This window comes from Varanus komodoensis, unplaced genomic scaffold (assembly GCF_004798865.1).
Source record: "Varanus komodoensis strain SLA01 unplaced genomic scaffold, ASM479886v1 scaffold15, whole genome shotgun sequence".
Taxonomy (NCBI): Eukaryota; Metazoa; Chordata; class Lepidosauria; order Squamata; family Varanidae; genus Varanus; species Varanus komodoensis.
The window spans coordinates 18,573,683-18,600,577 of record NW_025335440.1 but is presented as its reverse complement, the minus strand read 5'-3'; the positions used below and the strand labels follow the sequence as shown (position 1 = coordinate 18,600,577).

Sequence of the window (26,895 nt, the reverse complement as noted above, 5' to 3'; positions counted from 1 at the left end):
TCAATACTGAATCCATGGTTTGTATGCACAGCTGGGTTCACACAACAACAACGCATAATTCAGCAGCAACCCACAGATTGATGGTTCGATGACAGTCCACACTTGGCCTGTACTCAACCTTGAGTGACACTGTAGTGTTGCTTGGACATTCACTGTCTGAGACATGGCAGAAAGTCACGCTGCTGCCATCACACCCTGCTGTCAGCACGCACACCATCCCACCAGGGCGCATGGTATACCAGACCAGCTGTTTTGGCATCTTAGACAGAAAAACTCACAAGCACCTTCCCTTGTAGTAAAAATGCAACAGTAAGCAATACATTAAATAATAATTTGCTACCCTTTCATAAGAAAACAAATCAGCTGCTTGAGGCAACTGCCTTAGGCAGCTTAGTATTGGTTCCACACTAGATGTTCAACTCAACTAAACTGAGGGATTTTTCCCCCGATGAAGCTGGTTGTTTCTTATTTTCTTAAGGGAGAATGTGTGTGAACTCTTCTAATGAATCAACACACAGTTTTGCACTGAACGTAGGCACAGTATGGCATATTACATGTCGATACTTATTTTGGACAGTTTAACATGGAAGTTCAATGTCGGAGTAAAACCCGGTCATTTTTTTAAAACAGAAATAATTTCAAACGACAACATATTCCTCTCAGGATTTTGATGCAGTCCATGAAATGAGGAAACACATTTTTTTCCTGAGAGTAATGCTGAATGACCAAATTAAAAATGGTCTAAGCATCTGCAGTTTATGCCAACTGCAACTGTTGCTTACAATTATAACATCTACATCTTTTAATTTAGATATATCTTATTTATATATCATATTTCTGTTCTTATATTTCTGTTCCCTATCATTCATGAATGCAATTTTCTGTCTTTCACAATTCCAAGCTCTTGAGTAGTGTCTTATTTCATATTAAGTATAATTTCAAAAGTTCCATGGGGAGAATGAAGAGAAGACAAAAAGGAATGATGATGAGTTCTTATTTAGAAGGCTGTTAGTTTGAAAAATGTGCTGTAGTTGACGCTACACTCTTGGTAGTTACATGTCTTTAAAGCCTAAGTATAGGAAGTGATTGAATAAGAGAATTTTCAGTTTTATAAAACAGAGTAACTAAATTTATCAACATGGGTTTGTTTGTGCCAGTTGAGTGCATAATAACTCAGGGCAGGCAGCTCTCTGCATGCCGAGCCCCAGGAGTCACCGGGTGTTTTAGGTTGAGCTTCTATTTTGATGCTGTAGTTACAGTCTTGTGTTTGTGCATGTGTATTACTTAGCAATCCTATATATGGTTGGGCAACATTGCTGGCTGGAGCATATTGGAAGCTGTATGCCCATTTTCTGTCTAACCAGACACTGGGTTCGGCCCTTATACAATTTTGAAAGTACATTATGAACTGACTTTAGCTGTCAGGAAAGGTGGGGTACGAATGCTTTTAAAAATGCTAACAGCATATGGCTAGTAGAAACAGATGCTTTAGGACCTTTGCTGGAATGAGTGTACAAGGTAGAAATGAATAGAATTAATTGATAAATTACAAAAAGTGCCACAGTTATATACTAAGGTTTTCCTCCTGACTGACAGTGCCATCCTATGGCCGCTGGACAGCATCTAGGTGGCCACAGGATATTTTGCAGCCTTGCAGACTGTCTCTTCAAGGCTGCAAGAGTGACTTCAGAGACAGGATTTGGGGTACCATGTGGTGGGGCTGGGAGAGGGGGACACCAGCAGCTCCGCTCCCTTCCCACTGCCCCCTCAGTAGGATGGCCCTCCTATCTGCCATAGGAAACCTAAGAATCTTCCAAGCTAAGAGGGCTGTGGCCAGCCCAGTTGCTTTGCTTCTTTAACATATAAAAAAGCTGTACCCCTGGCTATTTTTAAAACAAAACAAAACCAATTGGTAACTGCAAAACAAACAAAACGCCTTGGACCAGAACATTAACCTTCAATAAAATGTTGAGAAGCCCTAAATGGCTTGAGTCACATTAAAAGCTGAACATTTCTACACCATTTACAGTTATGAGATTGCTAACTCTCACAATGAGTTCATGGCTGATACAACACAAAGAGAAGGAAAAAAGGTAGTCCTACAAGGCAAAAGGGTAAAGCCACACTGAGATAAAATTGAAAGAGCAATTTCTAAAAGATCTATGAGCTTTGGATTTTGAAAGCTGCTTTTGCACATACTGGATATAAAAATAAAACCCTATGACAGGAATTGGAAGCATGACAGAAAGAGTAAAATCCATAACAATTTCTTGTGTATGTGAACTGTTATCCTGATGGAGCTGTTTTTCAGCCGAATGAATAAAATTATTTGTACACTCAGATCAGCTGAAATAATATTAGACCAGCAACTGAATTTCAAGTCTGCCTGCTTGGCAGCTTCACTTTTAGTGAGGGGTTATCTGATTATGCTTCTCAAGTCTATTTGCATGAGTCAAAATATCCCCCCTCAGTATTCATTTTAGGGTTTTTTGAGTACTCTGTGATTAGATATATACTATGTGCCATTCCAGAATCAAAAAGAGCCTCTTGATTATGCTCCAGCCAAAATCCCTTAACGAGCCACCCATAAGGCTATGGTGTGTCAATCTGCCAGAATGAAATTCCTAGGATGTCAGGATAATTAATGATCCTATGACAACTTTCCTAAGAAAACAGAGCTTCTTAGATTTCATCCCCTTTCCCCAGTTTATGATAATTTATCCTGCCATAAGCTCAACTCCACTCTTCATTCAGAACTCCCAAAGTATTTTATTCGCACTATGAAAAGCTGTACTTTATAAAGCATTTCAGTACCTTAATAAAAGCCACAATCCAGCAATGCTGGCTACACTAGCCGTGCACAAAAATGTGTTGGTAGGAGTGCTATCCTCACAGAGGAAGAAAAGCTCTATAAAATATATGCCTATACATATTACAACATTTCCGGCTTTCCCAAAAATAGACAGGGAACCCCAGAATATCTTGAGGTCTGGATGACTGCCAACAGTGGGAGGCCTGACCATCACTGCCATCCCAGCAAAAACTGTCAAAACAGCTGTATGAATTGATTTCTATAAGCCACTCACAAAACGACATTTGCTTCTCTTCTATACAGCTCAGCATTGTGGTTGTTTTCTTTTCTCCATAAGAGCTCAATGATTATTTTACACTTTTGACCAATTAAGTATGCTTTGCAGCAGAATGCAGAATCCTTCTAAGATTTTGTACCCTGATGGGCATAACTGTTTGAGTCCCTTTCTGCTCCCAAAGTCAGGCTCCTTCTTCTTTCATGTCTCCCACAATACGACCTGGATCTTTTTTTTTTTAAGCCAGACTGGAATAGGCCATGCATGTTATGTTCTGGGTCCATTGCCCCGGGTGAGTTTCAGCCGTGCAATGTCTTATCCCTTTTCTAATAATCTAGGTATTCATTGTTATTGCAATAGCAATTCCTATCTCTATTTTGGTTTTGTTGTTTTAAATTACTTTTTGTCAGTGTGTGCATGTCTTTTGCTGAACTTTAACTCTGGTTAACCACCTGGAGAGGCTTGGCTATTGGGTGGTATAAAAATGAAATAAATAAATACTCCCGCCCCACCCCACAATTTCTGGCTTATCTTTAAGCTCCTCTAACCAATAGACTCAAACCTAGAGTAGAACTGATTCAAATGTTCCTCCTTCTCTCTCTCATGCACACACAGAGCTCTGCACTCCACTGAGTCACTTTATGGGGTCGCCAGCACAGAGAAGTTGTAACCCCTCTGAGGGGCCATCTCAGGGCCTTCTCTGTGTAGTAACCTTAACATCTGAACTGGCCTTTACAGGCAAATAAAATTGTTATCCCACGGCCTAGCGAGATTAGAGCAGCAAACAAATTTGAGCTCATTAACCAATTCTGAGCCATTATTTGCATCAGTCCATTCTTCTTTTTTCTTAGCATCTATGAGCAAGTCTTCTCCATGCAGTACTCTGTGTGATGGGCAGGGGCAAGAGATGGCATTTCCCTTGGCCTTCAGCCTGCATCCTCAAATCCACTATCCGTCGCCATGAACTAAGGCTGAAGAGGAGCATTCTGAGTTGAGCGTAACGTGGGTGGAAGGCTAGCCTCTTTTGACTGAGGACTCATGATATACACTGGTCTTTGGGAAGGACACTGAAGGGAAGGGGCACCCCTTCACAGCCGACTTGACAAAACAGTAAGGAAAAACACTCTGCATTTCAAGGGGAACTACTGTGCCCCAACGATTGCTGCCAACGATTACTTTCATAGATGGCCACGAAGCGCCCATACCTGTTTACTCCAGCTGAAGAAACCATAGTGGGACATTATTGAAAATGCATAAGGAAATGAAACATTTTCTTTGAAACTGTAAAAAAAGCTTAGGAGCAATTATTAGTTCAGGTACTAGTGTGTGGGGAATGAAAGGTCAAGGCCTGCTAGAATCACTTCATGTGAAAATTCCTTTCAGCCAATATTATGACAACTCTGAAGGGATGACTAGAGGCCTGTGGCAAGTGCAAGGGCAATGCAGGCGCTCCAATTTGTGGGGAGGTTGATTAGAGAGCAAGCAGGCTGATGATGTGCTTGAATTTGAAAACTGCTTCTCTGTGTTTCTCTATCTTGATCATCATCCTGGGCAAGGAAAGGCTGATTAAATCCATGGTCACAATTTCTCTCTTCCATATTTTTTCTCCCACTTTTGCTTGGCCATATAGCCAGGCCTTTACAACAAGCTGTTCTGTAGATATTCAAGTTTTATCTAGCTAAATATCATCTTTTAGGACATTATCTCAGCTAACCTACCTAAAGTGAAGAATATATGCTTGTATTCTGGTGGCTTGAACCAGAAGCATTTCATTGGCCTGCAAAAATATGAAATATGTTCAGGAATGCTCCAGTAATAACAGGGAAAGGGAAGTAGAAAGATTAAATCAGGTGCATAAGTAGGAATGATAAATATATCCTACGCACTTGGAAATGGATATGCAGTATTTCCGTAGCTTCTTGCTTTCCTCCACTAAGCCTGTATTTTGCACATCAAATTATTAGCTTTGCTTAGTTATCGTTTGGACTAAAAACTGAGTCATTTTAAATGTGAAGGGAATTTGCAGAGATTTATGTTCAGCTGCAGTTTTGTTCACAGAAGCATGGGGTGACTGTATCGCTCTACTCTTAGCAGCAGTGCACTGGCTGCTGGTTTGCTTTCTTGCCCAAGGTATTCCAAGAACAACATTTAAATCTCCTAATGGCATAGATCCATCCAAAAAGTTGTGGTTCTCACAAGCCATCCAGAGAGGCTTTGTTCTGCACACCTGCTTTTAGTCTGATCAGAACAAAGCAGGCATGATACAGAGTCTTCCCTGTGCTGGGACTTCCACTGTCAATCCTTTCCATTTGGGAGATCCAGCTGGTACTTGTACTTTATCCTGTTCACCACCAGCTGAAAGATCTATCGTCTAGCTTTTTATTATTTGTAAACAACGTTCCACAAAATGTTTCTCCTATTTCCCCCCTACAAAAAACATGTAAAATAAGCAGGAAACAAAATCTGCAGCGCCAACAAAAAGAAGTTCTGCGTGTAAATAAACAAGTTTTGAGACCAATGCTAAATATGGTATGGCCTGATTAACACTTTTGATATTGGAAATATACTGCAAAGATGAATTATACTTTGTTTTATATCCACACTTTGGAGCAGAAACTATACTGGGAACAATCATGTTAATCTTTTGAGGGTTTTATCATACACAGAAACCATTGCTTGCCATATGATTTCCTGACAAGTCATGACAGGTCATGACAAGACAAGGATTCATGATAAATGAGCACCACAGGGGGGTGATTTGAGAACCTATAAGAGAAGACAAGCATTTCACCATGTACAGCACTGGGATTAAGGCTCAAACATCATGCTTGCCCTAGTAACTACTCAATCAATGTCTATCAGGTTTGATAAGAGACCAAGGCTTCCTTTGTAATCTGGAGCTGAAGAAGGGGAAGCGGTGTTCCACTCCATTTCCATAGCTGGAACAAAGCTTAAGATTTGTTCTGGCCATCTGCATATAAGTACAAAACATGCCTCTTCAAAAACCACCCATTCTGCTCTTTCTCTCCAGTTTCAACTTGAAAGGAAAAGGTAGAGAAATATGAGCTTGTAGCTGTGCAGCTGCCAGCAGTTCCAACTGGACAGACAATTCTGCACGGCTCCATTTTTCTGGTCTAAATGGGTGGAGGGAATACAGTGGCGCACAGGCTTATCTGAGGGATGCCCAGAGCCAAACCAAGTTTTGGCCCACCCCTGCTTCTGCTTCATGCTGGAGAAAAAGGAAAAGCTTGTTTCTGAAACATACACAGTCCCCATTCCCTTTCCAGATCTAAGTGGAGAGTAGAGGGGAAACAGCACTGCGTCCCTGACCCCACATTGCATTTCAGATGCTTATCTCAAGGCGAGCATGACTCTATGTCATTTGGGTACCATATAAGGACCATAGTATTAGGGAAGAAAAGATAGAATTTGAAGTCCCACAGACAAGGATGCCTTGACAAAGATTACAGAGTGAAAGAAAACAATTCTGCCAGAAGATAGGTACAGATATACATGGTCTACTAAAAAGATATACTAAACCCATTACTGAAAACATAGGGATTACTTTAAGCTTCTACAGAGTAAAAGTGTTCATCCAATATATAATGTTGCATACATTAATTCTTATTAGTATTAGTCATTATATTTATTTAAGAGCAGTAATTGACCTCAACACACAAACTTATCAAGGGGCATGCCAGTAGCAGAACTGTACTTCCAATTTTCCAGAGTATCCCAGCAATGCTCAAACTGCTCTTTGCTCTTGGTAAACAGTTTTGAATACTGCCAGCAGCCACTTACTTAGCAGCCTGCTTTGTTTTTCAGTATCAAGCCCAGAGAAGTAAAAGATTGATGGAGTACATGACAAATGTCCTTCACTCTGGATACCTTGGTCTTGTCTGAGACAAATATAATGTTTTAACAGTTTTGGTGTGATCGCCAACCATTATGAGGATAATACACAAAGTACCCCACCTTCTTGAAAAACTAATGGGTCACCTGTCCCTACTTTCCTCCCTCTTCACAATTCTATACAATTTTTCTGGAAGGAATTAAACAAGCATCAAAAATGAATATCCAAATGACATGTCTGATCTCAGCAGTAATGCCGGTAAAGGGCTATAGAGAAGGGTGCTTGGGCCAATCTGAATGTATGCTCTTTGAAGAGATTATAAAGTCCTCTTTGAATGAAAGGATTAATAGGGTTTTTTTTTCTTTGCACAGTGTCATGACCTGATTTATGTAGCTCTTATAGTGACATTATGTGCAAACATACTCTCCACTGACAATAGTCTCACAGGAAAAATGGCAGAAACTCTACAGGCAATTCACTCCACGAGTCAAGGCCAAGCACACGAACAAAGCTCCAGCTTATCTTCCTCCACAGCACTGCAAAGATGCTGTGCCCGTGACTGAAATGAAGACCGCTTTTGCATGTGGTGCCTTATTTTTAGTAAAAGACCACCTTAGGAACACTGCTCATTGGAACCTGAAGAAGAAATCACATTTTCTGTGCTAAGCTGTTTCTCTTCATCTTTTATTTACAACATCATGAAGAGCAGAAAGGTTCCCTACACTGCCCTTACTTTCCAACAAGGTAAAATAGTAAGCAATGACACTAAGAGGAAATCTACAAGTTATGTTCAAAACTCCGTATTTCATTTATCTCAAGTAAGCACAGGAAAGGTATGGATCCAAATGAGGACACCATGACTGAGAAAGATTCTTTGCAAGTCACTCACAGAGCTGTGGATACTGGACAGGAGAGAGAGATAATGAAATATTAGGGGAGCAATCCTGCTGGGATGACTGTGAGCCCCCAAACACAGACGTCTTTGGACATCCAGCTGAAGCAGATTTTGCCTCCCCAATTGCCTGTCCTGCTGTTTTGCTAGAAGGACTTTTTCTCTAGAGGGACAACTATAACATACGTTATTAACAAAATATGCAGTTTGGTCCCACTGAGGCCCAAAATCAATTAGGATCAAAAAGTTCCTAGTACACTGATACTTACATTACACGAGCATGAGCTGCCTTACATTTTAGGCTCCTGAGCCAGAGAACTTTAGCTGGCAAAATATGTTGCATTAAGGCTGCTTTCTTATATACCATTGACCAAATATCAATTCCATGGATACTAATGGTTACTTCCAAGAAGCCATGTTTAAGTTTGAATGAAATCCTTAAAAATGAGCCCATTTTTATTCTTTTCGATTGCTGGTTTTCCCCCTTACTTTTTGGTCTGGTACAGTTTGTGTAATTGGTTTCTTCCCGGCAAGTCTACCATTGTTTGTTTCTAACTTAATTTTGTTCCCTTGTTTAAAAAAGCCTGCAAGTTTGCTGGGAAAACACAGTTGTTGCTCTTAGTGGAATTATTTTTAAGTTAAAAGCTGATCTCCATCAGTTGGTATTTAGCTATTCCCAAAATCAAAATTCCATGGAAAATTGGACCGAAATCAGGATAGTGGTGGTTTGCCGTGGCACAAAGATCAACAGGGTCCATGATCAAACCAAGTCAGAGCTTTCCCAAGAAGCAAATGTGACAAAACTGAGGCTGTCATAATTTGGACACATTGTGAGAAGACAAGACTCCCTGGAGAAAGTTGAAGGCAGAAGAAGAAAAGGAAGAACAAATATGAGATGGATCTTTTCCATAAAGGAAGCCACAACCTTTGTTGTGAGCTGAGGTTTCTTGATTCAAGCATTTAAAAGCCACAGACGATTTCTTTGCAAAGCATTTTTTACTGACCCAAAAGCACAAATCACCCAGAACAAATCTCTGAGCATGCATAGGGCAGTTTGTTGAAGCCAATCTAGTATTCGTCTCTGGGATCTTTCCTTATGAACATGCCTGGGACTCATCCCTTGAGGAAGAGCTTTCTGAAGCCAGGCATGCCTCCACTCTGTCCACCGATCATTTAATTGGGCCACCCCTTCTGCTGATGCCTCATCATGGAGGCTGCCCAGTCTGCAATCGAGAAACACTCGTTCTCAGAGCTCCTTTCCACTGCTTATCCCAGGAACTGCCTGCCCACCTGAGGAGTCTGGCCTTGAGAGAAGCATGTCTGCTTCCCTCATCTCAGTGTCTCAGCATGGCCCATCTTCCCCAACTCCTCTTTGATTGGCTACACATCCCAGTTCTGCTTCTTCTGAAACCCAGCCAGCAGTCCTTGAGAATGAGCACCCAAAGCAGCTCTCCTTCTCACGCTGACAACTTGGAAGAGCTGAGCAGGGCTGCCATGGAAAGGACATTTTGAAGGACACTGGTTCATAAGGTCACTGCAAGTTGGACATGACTTGACGGTAGGTAACAACAAAAAGCTGTGGCACATGCCCTTGTAACCCAGTTCCCTAAACCCAAGAAATCCTTCCTCTTTCCTACCTCCTAGCTACTTCAAATTTCACAAGAGACAGGTGACTGGGTCTCCCCTGTGAATCGTTGTCATTAATACTCAGTTTATAGGATACTCGATGTACAAGAAAAATGCACTCTCTCACAAAAAGCTTTCATTTCTCCAGTTTGCCTATGCCACACACAAAGCTACCAAAACTGTTTTTGCAGCTTCAGAATACTCAGTATGGGCCATTTTAATGAAGAAATACAGCACTTTAACCGAACGCTTATTTATTGTTTCTGTTAAGGAACATAAAAACATAATGCATCATGGTATATTGCCTTTTGGGGGCAGGGGCCGTCATATGGCTACATACCTGAAAACGTAGCTGAATGAATACTAGATCATTCACAAAAGTCTAATGACAGGCTTATGGTACCACTTATTCTTACCTTCCAGGTCTTCAGAGAGTGCTGCTATAAGAAGATTATTTGTTTTATTGGAGTACCACATGTCACTGTACCTATTCAGTGATTAAGTTTAAAATAATACGAAGAATGAATGATATTTTACACTGCATTCATCATTCTGGGCAGGAAAACTCCCCTATTTATCAAGTATGAAAAACACCTGATAAGATATATTTGATATGTAGTGACATTTGCTTTTAATCAATTTAAAGTGAAATTGTTGATGGATAGGTAGACTTGTCAAAACATAATATCTCTTCAATATATAATCCTAGATTACATTTATACAATGCATGTTTGGTCCTTTCTCACCAACAAGTAGAAAATATGGATGCAATTACACTTCTAAGATAAAGGTAATCTCTTTCCCTTCCCCAAACCCCTTCAAGTCTTACTTACAACTTTGTGGAAGTGCCAAGTATTTTCCTTCATACCACAAACCTTTAAATTGTGGCTCAGAATCTTTATAGGTCATTTAATTTTCCAAGTGCATTCACTCAAAGAACCTAGATACTAAAATTCCACCTCCACAAAGTGAGAATCATGATTCTGAGTGTTCTGTTTATCAACAGAGATCAGCAAATGACCATTCTCTCTATACTACTCATTTCACCTCACTGCTTGGACCTCTTAGATACTTATTTTTGTGTGTGTAATGCAATACTAGACACACTCAAGCTCAGCAGCAAATCAAAAGTGATGCTGTATTTCACGTCACCAATTTTATTTAACACCACGGTGACTATAAATTTTATTCCTTTCAAGTATGAGCACAAAAATACACCCAGAAATGTGTCTTTGTGGTTTTGGATGCTGCCAGCAGGGTAAATTACGGCCTAAGCAGTCGGGGATAAATACTGCGTGAAGTACATTTCTAATATTAGACCAAGGTAAAAGGCAAGAGGAAACTTTTATGAGACTCTGATGGAAATAATTCATGTCCTTTCAATTCAGCCTCGCATTAGGACAGAATATAATTTCTGTTATAAATTAAGAACCGGGATTTGTCATCCTCACCTTGACCGGCGCGGTTATACTCATAGACAGGTTTCCTTATGTTTTTGAGTCAGCAAGACTTTCTGCTGAAAGAATCATGCTTTATTTCAAATAGACATCCTAGCTCCCACCACTACCCCACCCCACAAAAGCTAGTTACTCATGAGATAAAAGCAGAAGACGGCTATGATTAAATTAAAAACCTACACAATACATTACCTTCCGCCTCGGGCACTGAAAGGCACTACATGGATTCCCAAAGGTCCACCGTCATTGGAGACTTCGACAAGCTTTACCATATCACTGTGAGACAATGATGAATGAGGGAATGTGAACATAAATGAACCAAAAAGGACCACATGCGTGTGCGTGCGCGAACACACACACATATGCACACACATACCCCACACAAAGTTATTTGAGAACTGGTGGCGATGAAAGCAAAATTGAGTGTTACAGACCTCACTATTAATCTGATGGCATGAAAGGAGATCCATCATAAAAATAATTCTTTAATAAATCAAACGAAACACAAACTAATGTTTTGGGTAACCCTAATCCATTAAATGAATTGCATTAAGTGCAACAGTAACAGAAGAGAGTTGAGGATGGTGTTCGAATGGGCAGGGAGTGAAGCATGATGTTAAAATAAATTGTCAAATATGGGGGAAAAGTTCAGTTCCTCATCTGATGTATTATTGTAAATTAATTGACAATGAAATACATATGAACTGCTTATAGGCTAGTTAATCACATGGTATGTTCTCAGCATATGCTCAAACTTTGTAATAAAAGGACTTCAGAAAATTACAAATTAATTCAACAGCATTGCATCAGTCTTTCATTGGGAAAGCACAAACATAATATCCTAACATTATAGAAAACAATCTACTAGGCACAGCCAAGGACCCAAACTGTGGTTTGAGCTTCCAAACATATACTGTACTTGTCTTCTCCTTTCCTTCCTTCTGCTCAGGACTTGGCTTCGCAAGTTCAGTTCTATCTCCATGGTTCAGCCAGCCTTTTAGGCAGAGTAAACGCCCCTAACAGTGGTTTGTTGAAACGATGTAATAATCCAATTAGCACAGACTGTAGTTCGCAAACCAGTTTCAAACTTTAGTTTAGAATTGTTGGCCCAAATAAAACCAAAATTTTGAGGAAAAGGGTTTTTGTTAAGTATACTTTTACACTATTTTGTTTTTTTTTTTTTAAATAAGCTGTATTGGAACATCATAAATTTTTCAAATCCATTTTCTTGTATTGTCCAATTGTTCAGATTAATTTCAGCCTCCTTTTGAGATACTTATTTATTCTCATTAGATGGCTGCATTATTTAATTCTTAAACATGCACAGTAATGTCATTCTATGTGCTGTACAAAGTCTTATATTCATCGCTTATAAGTGATGAATAACTTATATTCAAAGTTAAATACTCTGAAACATGGGAAAAAAACTGATTTCATGGATCAACTCTTCAGGGATTATAGACTTCTGTGTTATTTGGGAAGGCATTGTCAGTCATGATGAAGTCAGTTACTTAGAAAAGAGGAGCCAAGTTAATAAATATGGATTCCCCAGAACAGGGAAACAGTTCTTGTTAGATTACCGATTTAGGAATTTTACTGAGAAAATAAACTTGTTTATTATTATAATTGTAATTGACCTTTGGTTTGCAACAAACATTCCAAGAGTGTAAGAGAGTGATCTTTTGGCCTCTGGATAGCAAAGGATAGTTCAGATTTCCAACTCCCAGGTCCAAAAAGAAGTCTAATGTTATAGTTAGGTAAAGGTAAAGGTAAAGGTTTCCCCTTGACATTACGTCCAGTCATGCCTGACTCTAGGGGGCGGTGCTCATCTCCGTTTCCTAGCCGAGGGAGCCAGCGTTTGTCCGCAGACAGTCTCCGTGGTCATGCGGCCAGCATGACTGAACACCGAAGTGCACGGAACGCTGTTGCCTGCCCACCGAAGTGGTACCTTTTCATCTACTGGCATTAGCATGCTTTCGAACTGCAAGAACGTTGCAGTTAGGGATTGGCAACTGGAGTGCTCTCCTCACCTTCACAGCACGCCCCAAAAGACCTACTTCAGGCCTGCCTGCTGCTTCCGCCATAGCTGCTGCAGACCATCATGGGGGGCAGCTGTGCCCTCCCCACTATGTTTTCCAGCTTGAGCTCGGCTGGTGTCACCATTTGTGAAAGAAATATAGGTGCTATCAAAGAGGCGGGGAAGGGGAGACACATGCCAAGAGACGCTGGACATGGGCAGGGAGCCATGCTGCACTGGGTACACATTTTGGGTGGGGCCTCGGAGACCAGGCCCTCTTTCTTGTGGGCTACCTGGGCTAACCTGCTGCATCTTGGTGTAGGGGAAATGTTGAAGCAGGGCTGTGTGGGTGTGTATCTTTAGCTAAATGTAATGAGAAGGAAGGACTCCCTGGAGAACAGCCTGATGCTGGAAACAACTGATGGCAAAAGAAGAAGGGGATAGCAGAGGATGAGGTGGCTAGATGGAGTCACTGAAGCAGTCGGCATGAGCTTAAGTGGACTCCCAGGGATGGTGGAGGACAGGAAGGCCTGGAGGAATGTTGCCCATGGGGTCGCAAATGGTCGGATGCGATTTCACAACTAGCAACAATTAATGGGTAATAGGGTTTTGTGTGGGGGTGAATTATACCTGTATCTTATTATTGCTGATATCATATATTATATAGTATTATGCACATATATTAGGTATTGCTGGTATTATTATGATACTATGCATTATATTATTGTACCAAGCTTCATTTTGATTTTGCCTTGCTTACAGATAAAGAGTGTATTGCCTTATTGTATTGCTTGATTGTATTATTAGATTTGTATGGAATATGTATTTTTCTTGTTCTATTGTAAGCCACCCAGAGAGTCCTATGGGCTATGGGGCAGCATACAACAACAACAACAACAACAACAACAATGTAATTCTCTGATGTTGTAGGTGCAACCTCAAGGAAGGGCACAGGGTGTATTCCAGAGGGTGGGGAGGGAAGGAGACCAGCACCACCAATGTGCAATGTATTCCGGTGGTGCCTCAACATCCCATCCCTCTTCCTTTAAGTGCCACTGCTCAGTGACTGCACAAGACTGGGGAAGGCTGAGGTAGCGCTAGCATCACCTGTTGGAAGAGTCTACTTCCTATGGGGGGGGGGGGCGGGCACGTCTAGGATTCAAGAGAGAAGTCTTTCCTAAGCCTACTTTCATAAAAGGGTGACTGGACCAGCTTTTTTCTTTTGTTTTTGCAAGGAAAGCATGCGCTACACCATTAGACAAGTCTTGGCTTACATATTTGATACTACAGCTGCACCAGCATACTGTAGACATTGCAAGTGGAAGCAGAACAGCAGGAAAATTCTAGAGAACAGACAGATTGATTTCACATTACCTCTTCAGTGATCCTGTTTCTGTCTTTCTCTCTCTCTCTGCATAGCTCAAATTATCCAATTTGCAGTGTTAAAAAATGGTGTAGTCCAAAGTTAGCACTGTATTTCTTAGAACAGATTCATTCTATAAAAACACTGGCTCTCTGAATAAGGAATCCTTAGCAATCTACCTTATGCATCACAGACACTGAATCAGTAATAAGGTTTTCTTCACATGTTGCCTTTCTTTTGGCCTATGTTCATTTTTCAAAAAAGCAAAAACAAAAGAAACAAATCTGGTGAGCAATGGTTGAAATTTATCCAGGCATTCTAATGCCTTGGGCCAGCTTAGTCCTTTCACTGCTCTCCAGATGGACTACAGCTTCCATCAGCCCTGGTCAGTTGGCCTTTGGATATGGTGACTCAAATAATGGTGGTCATTGTGCAAATGATAAAACTGAAGCTGTCATACTTTGGGAACTTCATGAATGGCAAAACCCCATGGAGAAGACAATTATGCTAGGGAAAGTTGAAGTCGGAAGAAGAAGAAGAAGGTGACCAAACATGGGATGAAATGGATGGATTCCATAAGGGGAGCCAGCACTTTGAATTTACAAGAGCTGATAAAGGCTACCATGAATGGGGCATTCTGAAGAGCTTGTGTACCTAGGGTTGGCATAAGTTGGAGATGACTTGACAACACATAATGACAGCGACAGCAGCAACAGCAACAACAACACCACACTGTGCAACACTTTTTGAAGTGTACCAGTTTGGGAAAGGCTGCCTTGGAGAATTAGTTTCCAAAAAATTATCAACACCAATGTTATTCAGCCCTTTGTTTAACATGCTTAGAAATATATTTGGCATATGCCAAGATAGAAGCTTTTGAATAGAATATACTTGATCCCATAAATAAAAGCTTTATCATAACTTCTTGCGATCCTATTTTCAGACTAATAAGTAAAACCCACTATTGTATAAAGAAACTTACTCTAAAGAATAGTTGGCAGTATTCTCCAAGCCAGTGTCTGCATGACCCACAGGCTCAACCCTGCTGCTTTCTTCTTCTGTCCCATCTTCATCCTGGTAATAACAAAAGAGATCATACCATTTGAGCATATGGTTATAAACATATATGTAATGGGATGTGTTGTTTTTCGTAATGTTTTAACTGCTTTGAGTATACTATATGCAAAGCAGTATGCAAATAAAGTGGTTGATTGATACTGAATGAACTTTTGGCTATTTTATTACTGTCACAGACAAAACTCTTCATGCAGCCCTGACTTGATTTGGTCAGCAACCACCCACTCAAGCATGTTGCCCAGGAAGGATCTGTTAAGAACCCAGCTTTCAGTTTTTTACATCATTTGGGTGAATTCCCCCATTCATGCAGCTTATGAGTGCCCCTACAGCTGAAACTGTCAGGACAAAATACGTAATAAAGTAATAAAATCACCAAAGACCCACATAACAAAAAATATTAAAAGTATTGCCTTTAAAAGCAGAAACAAAGTACAGCATTTTAAAAAATAAATAACAGAGCATCTCAAACATGGAGAAGCACATTTTAAAATGCAAAACTAAATATATCGAAGAACCAAAACACGTAGGAGTTCTTTTAAAGGGCCTGGAAGAACAAAAAGTGGACTTGCCTGGTGCCAAAAAATCTGAGGAGAAACCAGGCAAATCTCTCTAGGGAGTGCATTCCACAGTTTAGGTGCTGTAGCAGTAAATGCCCACTCCTTAAATTCCCTAGTCTTACTAGGGCATCTTTTCAAAAAGCTGGTGCCACCACATATTCTCAAGGAGGAATTCACAGCAGCCTGGACTAGCATTGCGCAAAGGACCCCAATTTCTATTTGAATGTATACCATTGAGGCATGAAATGTGCAGTTGCTGGAACACTTAAGCAGAAGTTTAGCTACATTGGTTTCAACCAGACCATTCTGTTTTGTCTAGACTGGCAAACCTTTGTTTAAAAAAAAAACAGAAGGGACACCATGGAGAGTTATTAATACAAAGGCCTGTGGAAAGCACTTTTGGGATGTAGCGATCCCACCGATTCTAAGGCCCTCAGCCTGCCTACAAGTTCTGCCTGTGGAACTGCAGACTCCTTGGGAGAAAGGGGGAATCATAATGAGTTATGCATCAGCAGAACACAGCATGGCAGGAGGGAATTGTCCCTACAGCTATCTTCCCTCTTCCCAGGCCTACATTTGACAACCAGAAAAGAAAACCTTCAGGTCCCCTGCATAAGTAGGCCAAGGGAATCCTCTCCATACTATGCGCCTTTGCAAAGTCACTGATGGATCTGAGGCAGGCAGCCTTGAGAGGTTTAGCAGGTGCAGCCCTCTCTAAAACTGGGTTTATTCAACAGCAACACATTAAATGCAGTTCACAGTAATCCCACCAATTTCAAAGCACCTTTGCAGTTTACTTATTGTCATGTTATATAAAATTCTTGTGCTTTATCGGTTGGAATGAAATGATGTTGCATTTAAATGTTCAGGCACTAACAGGTATATTGATTATGCAGTATTTCTTATGATACATGGGAATACAGATACATAGTTGAAATATGCTATTAACATGTATAATAAAAGAATGGAGAGATGAAAGAAGACTGCAGACTTGAACCACTACAACTATCTTCCTCACACATAAGTAATTCCACTACAACTTCCAAAGTGAAGTTTGTAGAACTGAAATTACAACTTAACCTGTTGTTCACTGCTACTGTACTTCCTCCATGGATGATGTGCTGTGGCCATTCTGACTTATATTGATACAAAGTTGCTGCATCTTTGCTCTTAAATTACAGAGTAATGTTAAGAAGACAAAAGGGCCTCTTCTAATATTTACAGAGCTGTGTCTGGATTCAAATGGTGAAAAGTAGAAATATTGTTTCACTTCATGGAGGCTTAGTATGTCACTACATACACTATGTTTTAGTCTGAATACTAGAAATACAGCAAGTACTAGATCATCATTTTAAGAGATTTTCCTTTAGGGAAGGGGGATCCAAAGCTTTGTTCACTGGGAAACTTCACAGCAATGTGTGTCTATTGCCCATGCGTACAACACACACACACACACAAACACCTATTGCATTAGCCAGTAGATTTCAGTGCAGATTTAGAATCTGCCGGCTGAGGCATCAATCAGCAAGATGATAAGAGATGGGTGACGGGTTATGAGTTCAGCACAGGGAAAGTCAGACAATATATTAAATTATTGAAAAGATATTAAAGCAAGGCAGAGGCAGTTGGTAATGTCCACCTGACATTTCCTTTGAGGGTCTGCAAAAATAAGAAGCTGGGTATACTAAGCTCTGTCTCTACAAATTGCAGATGTATGTGCCGGATGGCAGATCGCTGCATGAAGCCCAGCTACGTCAAGATTGATGATTCTGTGTTTTGAGAGGCTCCAATATGCTCTTCTTAGTCATCTATCTCCCTTAAGCACAAGGCAAGTAATACATTGCAAAGGTTAACTAGCACCTTGAACTTGTCTAGAACTGCATCAGGAATATAAACACGAAATCAAAATTAGGTATTTGTGGCATTCAGTTTTAAAGAGAAAGACTAGTGAGTCTTCTAGAAACATGTTAACATTTAGCCATGACTTCAGGTCTATTGATGCATGAGAGAGAGAGTGTGAAGGATGGAAGGAGAAAGAAAGATGGGGAGCTGAAAAGACAAATTCATTCATGGACATAACTGAAACAACTGTTAAAGGAGACTCAGAAATTTCTTGCTCCCCTTCCCATGCATTCAAAGTTGATGGCAGAATTCACATATCATGACAAGCAACCCCGTGTGCTTACCACGGGTTGCTTTCCCCCCCTTTAACCTGCTGATCAGATGATCAGGCTCTTGGTAGTAAGCCTCCCCTCTCCCACCATCTCCTTCCCTCTCATTCCTCCAGGTGGGATCCCAGGAGATACCATGGAGAGGAGTGAGGCTCCTCTCTCTGACAGCCACAGTCACAAGCAGAGTCCAGCTCACAGTCTCTGCTACATAGCAGCGCTCATGGTCTGAAGTGCCACAGAGAGGATGACAGGGCTGGTCAGGCACCTCGCCTGCTGCTCCGGAGGGGACTGCTGGAGCAACGTGCCTGCTCCGTGTTCAGGAAAAAGGGGCAGGAACTGTCTGGGCAGCATGGCAGAAGGGAGCAGTGCTGCTCAGCTCCTTCTCCGACTGTGCTCCCGCGCACACACCCCTCACGGATGCTGCAACCAGCGTTCATGCCTTTACAACCTCAAAGCTCTCTAATGTAATCCCAGTTCGTTTCACACAGGTGCTCTCAACGGTTGCTCAGACCTTTCAGTTAAATACCAAATGCCACAGATTACTGCCACATAGGTACTTTGAGACCCCTGAACAGGCTCCATGTGCAGAGCCCAAATGTATGATGCACAGAGACCACGAAGAAGAACCTTCAGTGCTGCACTTGCAGGACTATAAGGTGAGCCCTGCTGGATCAGACAAAGCAGCCAGCTAAGCCACCTGTCTGTCCACGCAGTGATCAGCCATCAACCACAGGAAACTCACAAAGCAGAACATGAGGGCACTGCACCCTCCCACCCAAGTTCCCAAACCAGTAGCACACCCAGGCATCCTGCCTCCGTCACAAGAGGAAGCATAAGCCATCGGGACTAGTAGCCACTGCTAGACATACCCTCCATGAATTGGTGCAGTCAGCTTTTAAGGCTAGTCAATTAAGAGGCCATCACTATATCCTGTGATAATGAATTCCACAGTAACTATCCATGTTCCGTGTGAAAAAGTGCATTTTTTTATCTGTCCTGATTCTTCCACCAGGCAGCTCCATGGGATACCCCAGGTTCTAGTATTAAAAAGAGGAGGAGGAAAAAGGTATCCCTCTTCACTTTCTTCACACCATGAATAATTTTCTACCCTTTCATCATGTCTCCCTTACGCTCCATTTTATTAAGCTAACCATCCCAGATGGCATTCTGTTGGTTTCCAGGGACAATCTGAGATAATGGTTTTCATTTTTACATGTGTTTATTATTTGTGTCCTGTATAACTCAAAGAATGTTTCTTTTTATAGATTCCCTCTCATTTACACAGTGCAATCAAATACACATTAACTCAAGGACACAGTCTTAATAAGGCTGTGAAGGGGACACAGGATTGTAAGTGTACATGCAGTCTGAGATCTGCAAGACAAACTATCTTTCAAGAGACACAGAACTGCTACTGCCCCGTGTCTGTTATGAACATGCTTCCTCTCGATTATGGTTGGACACCATAGATGGAAACAATTATGTACTGTGCATTGCTTTGCTTTGCATCATTGGGTAAATGGAGTTGTGTATGACAAAGCCATCACAACACGTGCTTGTTATGAAGGGGCACGGCAAGGCATGGCACGAAGGCTATAACGATGGCAATCCACATATCTCAAAACATCTAGATAGGTTCTGATTACTATCAGATATCAAACTAGAGTAAGCTGATTCAATTGAACATAGTTCCAATTTCTGCAGTTGCTTACTCCAAAAAGTGTTGAAGGAGGGCTATAAAAGGCTCTCCATTTTTCCAGGCCTTCTGGAAAGTGCCTTGATTTTCATGCAGGAGTTGTGAATGGTATTTTATGCCGTTCCCTGTCGCTGTTAATATAGACTTTTTATTATTAATTGAATTTTATTTTTTTATCTCCATTGATTTTCTTTCCTGAGACTGTTTCAGTAATGCTATAAACCATCTTGATAAAGATGGATATACATTTTTAAATTAACACATACTTATTTAGGGCTATACAGAAAATATATTTGGACATTTTGACATAAACCTGTTTTCCAGGAAAGTGTTATTTATATCTAGATAGGAAGATAGATAGATAGATATTCCATCTATGGAAATCCGTTATTTTTCCTGAAGTTTTAGTTGGTCTAAGGAAAGTGTATGTTTTTTCAATTTTATTTTAGTAATCTTGGAGCCTAAAATTATGTCTTTCAATTATGTTACTTAGAGTAAAAGAAGCTTCTAAACTTCACTAGAGCATTGGTATCATGACACTATAATCAACAGATGTGTCCTTTTAAAAATTTAATATTGCTGTAATCAGTCACTCTTTTCTTTCCTATATAACACAGACTTCCATTTACATGGCACCAAACGTAGATTAATTTGGACACCTGCAGAGGAAAGTAACTTAGAATTCTCATTTGCTAAAAAAAGTAACTAGTTTGAAAGTATCTGCATCAAGCAATTATTGCCTTGGTTTCTTCTTAAATTAAAAACTCCACCTGTTACTGAGGTAAAATTAGCAAATTGTATACTTAGAGGATTGAGAAAGTTCTAGAATCAATGATTTGGCAATTGTAAGCTATACATTTTGTACAAGAATTGTTTTCATAAAACCAGATTATTATTGGAGAGGCACAATATAGGGTATATCAGTAGGACTGTCAGATTTATTGTAAGGATATCAAATTACAATGGAATGTGGAACCCATGTGACAACACCCATAGGAAAAGACTGGATCCTGTCCATTAACTTCCCCCACCTATTGGCTGGACATGTTTGATTCAACAGAATATTCATTAACATTTTAAGGGAGGTTTACTTAATTTAATGTATACCTCATCTTTCCAAGATAGGTTAGAAATGAATAATAAAGTAAGTCATCACACTTACCCCTTGACAACCACCCTGAGAAACAGATTAGGCTGAGAGACTGCAATTGGTTCAAAACCTCTCATTTAACTGCGTGGCTGGCAGGCAATTTGAATTCTTCAAATCAAGATGGAAGAGACTATTTCCCATATCTTATTAAAGTTACAATAAGAAAATTCCTAGTCAGCCTTAGATTGTTGGCAAACTTTGCATCTTTTGTAAGGTAAATGAAAGGTCACGCTGTAAAAAATGTATTTCACCTCTTAACGTACCTCACAGAGCTGTTATTGAGAGGATAAAATGAGTGGAGGACCTTGAGTTCCTTGCAGGAGGAAAAATGTTGGGATATGTCTGTAATATAACATTAATAACATTTTTGGTCTTGTTGCAAATTTTAAGAGGAAGTCCATTTCCAAGATTTTCCATCCAAATTCTACTTTTAAACCAAATTGGTCAACTCTGGAGTCGTTAACAGCAGTGACAAACACACAAACCCATTCAAAGCAGGAAACCATGATCAGGACTTCAGTGGCACCATCAAAAAGCCAGTGGGTTGATTTAGTATGTTTATTTTACCTATCTTATAAAGCATAATTAGTAGAACTGAACCATTTCATTGAGAGCAGAAGTCAATAAAACACATTTAATAGGGTTTAAATATAATAGTCGAAGCTTTCCTTGCAACTAATAAGTATTACCATAGTTATAAACATTTTAAAGATAACTCAAAAGCATATGTAGTGGTTTAAATTGTACAAAGTGTAAATGTGATAGCAGATTTCATAGTTTAATTTGTGCAAGCACTGGCTGAGCTCAGTGGCTCTCAGCCCATGGCTTGTTTAGGGGCCATCTCCCAGGATGCTGTCCCTGGAATCTGGGTGAAGTTGACTAGGCAATACCACCAGCGAGCACAAGCCAGAAATGAAAAACAACTTTCACCACTTCAGTGCAATTAACAATCGGGCCTGCTCTGGGACAGTCCTCAAAGATACTATAGCTGGTTGGCTGGCACAGTGAACATGGGCACTCCCTTCACTGTAACTCTGTTGCAGGTCCCATTTGTATTTATGCATATGAATGCACACTGCCTAGAGTTAATCACTTGTAGGGGGAAAAACTAGTAACAGCTGTGGAGCTGCATTGATTTGGTTCTTCTTTCCTTGTGGTTCTAAATGATTTCATAAAGGAATGCATGCATGAGTTTCAAAAAGGGTACATAAAGTAGCAGATGATATTCCACCGGATATCACTGACCACAGCGAAGTTTGTTGTCCTTCCCACTGAAATAACTAGCTCAATGAAGTTTGGCACAAGCCACAGCCCAAGGCAGTGGTGGCGAACCTATGGCACGCGTGCCACAGCGGGCACACAGAGCCCCCTCTGTCGACACACGAGCCAAGTCGCACCAGCATTGTCCCAGCAGCCGAGCATCGGATAACAGTGTACACAGGGGCCATGCGCATGCTTGAAAAGGAGGTGGGAAAGTGATGACGTGATGAGCCGTGACTCATTAGCTGAGACTCGTCTGAGCTTTCGCATGGCTGGTCAGTGCGTTGCGAAGGATATACATATATATATATATGCTTGGACTGCCGGTCCAAGCCAGTCAGGACATCTCAGTTTTCAGGTTTGATTGCAGTGCTGGCACTTTGCGATACGTAAGTGGGTTTTGGGTTGCAGTCTCTAAAAAGTTCACCATCACCGGCTTAGGGTTAGAAAAACGAGGTATCCTGGCATGATATTGATGCTTGGAATGTGTTTACAATGGGCAGAAATGATGAGCTGTGCAGGAAAAACTACTCAAGGAAGGCTTTTTCAAAATTGCCCTCTTCTCAGTTGAACTTTAGCCCTGTATTACGGTTAGGGGTGTGCACCAGGGTAGGGTTAGGGTTAGAAAAATGAGGTGTCCTGCCATGGGTTTGATGATTGGAATGTGTTTGGAATGAGCAGAAATGGAGAGCTGTGCAGAAAAAGCTACTCAAGGAGGGCTTTTTCAAAATCACAATATTTTCAATGGAAGTTTAGCCCTATATTAAGGCTTAGGGGTGTGCATCAGGGTACGGTTAGTGTTAGAAAAACGAGGTGTCCTGGCATGATTTTGATGGTTGGAATGTGTTTAGAATGGGCAGAAATGATGAGCTGTGCAGAAAAAGCTACTCAAGGAAGGCTTTTTCAAAATCGCCCCTTTCAATGGTATTTTATCTCTCTATTAGGGTTAGGGGAGTGCACCAGGGAAGGGTTTGGGCAGTGGTGGTGAACCTATGGCACATGTGCCGCAGCAGGCACACAGAGCTCTCTCTGTCAGCGCACGAGCCAAGTCACCCCTGCATCGCCCCAGCAGCCAAGTATCGGATAACAGCGCACATAGGGGCCATGCGCATGCTTGGAAAGGCGCTAGATGATGATGTCACGAGCCACGACTAATTAGCTGAGACTCGTCCAAACTTTCGTATGGCCGGTCAGTGCGCTGCCAAGGATATATATGTATTTGCTTGGACTGGCTGTGAGTTGTTTTCAATTAACTGAAACTGCAGTTTCCAGGTTTTATTGTAGTGCTGGCACTTTGCGATAAATAAGTGAGTTTTGGGTTGTAGTTTGGGCACTCAGTCCCTAAAAGGTTCTCCAGCACTAGCCTAAGGCATCAACTGAAATAACTAAGGTTAAGTGACTGAAGCACAAAAGCTCTTGCAAGCAGGAAAATGGTCTCACTGTTATTCATTCAGGTGGAAGAACATGGGGGACCGAAATTTAGCTGCTAAAGTTTGCAGCCACAGGTAATGGATCAGGTTCCAACTGACACAAGCTCTTAAGTGCAGTTCAAAGCCAGGCATGGGAAGGAGAAGTAAAAGCAAGGCATGTAATGACTCAAACAGCCTCATTTTGTCCTTTTTTAAAAAGTTTCAACAAAGCAAAGCCATCAAGAGTGTGTGCATAGTTGCATATGTGTGAGTGTATTTTCCCTAAATGCAGGTGAGACAACCCTACATTTGGAGGCCAGTCCTCTCAGTCCTCCATGTAAATGTAGTCTCTGTTTGAAGAGCGTTCCAGTCCTTGCCTGACTAGAACACAAAGAACCTGTAAGAAAGGCAAGCTGTAAATTTGCCCATCTGCCCTTAGGTTCTGGAAAGCAGACTGAACAGCCACTAAAGTCACTTAAGGTGCGATCCCATGGAGATTCCAACATGGTAGACCATGGGCATTCCACAGAGAAAAGGACAGTATGAGGGGACGGCGGCCTCTATACTTTGCCTGCTCTGTAAAACAGCCAGACAGCTGGTTTTTACTGTCCAGACCTTCTGGAGTGGTGGAAAGGAGAATGAGAGGCCAACAGGATCACTTGTGCCTTGGTGCTGCTATTTTCCACTCTTCCCTTCTCATCAAATACACACTTAAACTCATTTCTGAGGTTGCTTTTGAAGCCTCGGAGAAGCAGCCAGAACAGTTCTTTCCACTCCAGCTGCAAAGGAGGGAGGGGGACCAAGCATGGAGCCCCAGCTTCAAGGCAGGGGCAATTTTCCGACTTTAGAGCTGGGAATCTGAACAAGGCTGCAGCCACCCAGACACTGGCTATAGCATTGCTTTGTTAGACAGTCATCACTGTGTGCCTATTACATTTCTATTTAAATTATAGTTATTATTTCTAAACTTGCACCAATATACATGCTAATGTTATAAAAACCCCTGCTCTCTTTTGCCTTTTCTGTTGTTGTTGCCAATGCATTCTTCTTCTGTGGAGATGTGCAAGTGCCCAGGATAGGGGGGATACAGGGGAGAGGGCTGTTGTCCTTCAGCAGAAGGCGTGGCAATTGTATTTGCTTTTGCAGGGCAAAGCTAACCGAAGCCTGGAATGGCCTCCTCCCATATCAGTCTGCCCAAGTGTGATGAACATTTGATGGTGTCAGCACTATCGAAAGATCAGCCACGTGGCCAAAGAGGAAAGGCTTTTCATCTGTGGCAACCCAGCTGTGTACCTTCTTCCAAAAAGAAACTCACCCGGCACCCACTTTATTAACTGTTGCTCCAAGCCGCTTTTATTCTCTCGGGCATTTTAGTGGGTTGTATTTTAATGGCATTGAATATTGGATATGAAGTTGTTCTGTCCAATTCTGTTCAAAACTGTATATGAAGTTTGTTTTATTCCATGATGCAATTCCAGTTGATTATTTGTGTTAGCTCTATATTGATTTTCTACTGTCCTATTGTATATTTTATTGTTGCTGGTGTTGATTTTATTTTGCATTGTGAACTTCTCAAGCATAAATATTTATGAAATGAGATATATGAATGCCTTAAATAAAATAAACATCTGAATAATGAAGCTTGAGCCGAGCGAAGACAGCCCCTGGCCGGCACAACTGAACAGACTGTTTGCATCGTAATCAAAGGAGCTTCAAAAATTACACGGCTTCTGTAAGGTCCCTTCTAACTTCGGAATTTGTGCTGAAGATTAAGTCCCCCCCCCAAAAAAAACCAAACAAATAATGGGGGTGATGCAACTGTTTTTAAGAGTATACGTCACTTCCTATTCAGACGAGGGTGCCCCACTTTTCTGACATGCAACTGGTGCTTAAGCTTATGGAATTGGAAGAAGGAGCATGGCCTGGGAGAAAGGACAGCAAGTGGAGAAGGCCAAGGCAGTGGGGAGAGGGGAAGGCAGGCAACTCAAGGATTTGGAAGGAACAGGAGGCCCTAAGCAAACTGGGGAAATAGGATAGGAGCTGAAAAAGGGTGACAATGAGAAAACTGGGGAGGGGGAGCTGGTGCAGCCTTTCCCAAACTGCTGCCCTCCAGATATTATGAAGATCAGATTGAGGAAAGCTGGCCTAGTGACCCCCTGGAACAAGATTCATGGCTTTAATTTACACTCACCCAAACATATGCCGTAAGACACAAAGGCAGGTTTATTGACACCACAGAAAAACAACCCTCCACAGAAAAAAAGTCTGCTCACCCCTGATGTGTATGTACTAGAAAACACAAAAATCACTTAAGACCATAGAATGCTAACAGATATATTTGTAAAGAGAGCAATGTATGTTATCTCAGCAAATACATGTTCTCAAAACTATGTTAAAACGCTTTCACAATGGACTGCTTGACCCTTCCCATACTCAGCAATTTTCCACTGCAAATGCCATTTCAGCTTAGTTTATTTCCAGTACTTATTCTGACTGGTGAAGGAAAAAAATGGTGAAAAACAGCCAGGAGAAAGGGGCACTTACAGGGCAGAATCAATGGGCAAGGAAAAGGTTAAGCTCCTTTCCGTTCCTCACTTCTGGTGACCTTTCCACGCCAAGACCTCCCCCTCTCCACAATAGTGTCATGATGCAGAAATGGGGTTGAGAACTCTGTTGCTAAAGTGCAGCTCCATGCCAAAGCACTCTAAAATAGCAAATTCTAAATTAATTGGCAGATGCAATAATGCATCTGCCTATATATCCTCATTCAAGCTACCCATATCTATCTTTCATCATTAGTGACAACAAGTATTGCTTTCCAGTGATTAAAACTCTTGGCAACTTCATTCTCTAAATCTTTGTTAGAAACAAAGACATACACATGAAATATCTAATTCTACGCAATTACGTTTGGTAGGACATCTTGCACAACACACCTGCTTTTTTCCTTAACTAGCAGAGACAAGCATTTAACTGAAACTCACGTTGTCTTCTCTTCAAGAACCTTAGCTAGACAAATCTCCTGAGAGAAACAGCTCAGGCAGAGAACTGACACAAGCATAACAAACTGGTCACTCTCAATCCTGGACATAGGACAAACTAAATGAAATAATAAAATAACCTTTGTGTTAGGCTGATGCTTCTATACTTTAGTTAATATATCCATCTAACCTAGGCCTGCTAAAAGTTGAACTCTTGGTTCACAAATAACAGCCATGACATATGCCTCAGATTTGTATGCTCCTGCTACCTTAGTGCATGCCAATTTCTTCCTGTACTTC

General features: G+C 41.1%; 1 protein-coding gene across 5 annotated transcripts in view; it reads right to left on the bottom strand.

Moving 5' to 3' along the window:
- Positions 1-26,895, bottom strand: part of PARD3 (par-3 family cell polarity regulator) — a 592,893-nt gene that overhangs the window by 279,213 nt on the left and 286,785 nt on the right. For all 5 annotated transcript variants that reach the window (XM_044425071.1, XM_044425073.1, XM_044425074.1 and 2 more), the window contains 2 exons: positions 15,277-15,368; positions 11,107-11,190 (listed from right to left, as the gene is read on the bottom strand). In XM_044425071.1, the coding sequence (XP_044281006.1) occupies positions 11,107-11,190; positions 15,277-15,368 (176 nt within the window). The remainder of the gene's footprint in view (positions 1-11,106; positions 11,191-15,276; positions 15,369-26,895) is intronic.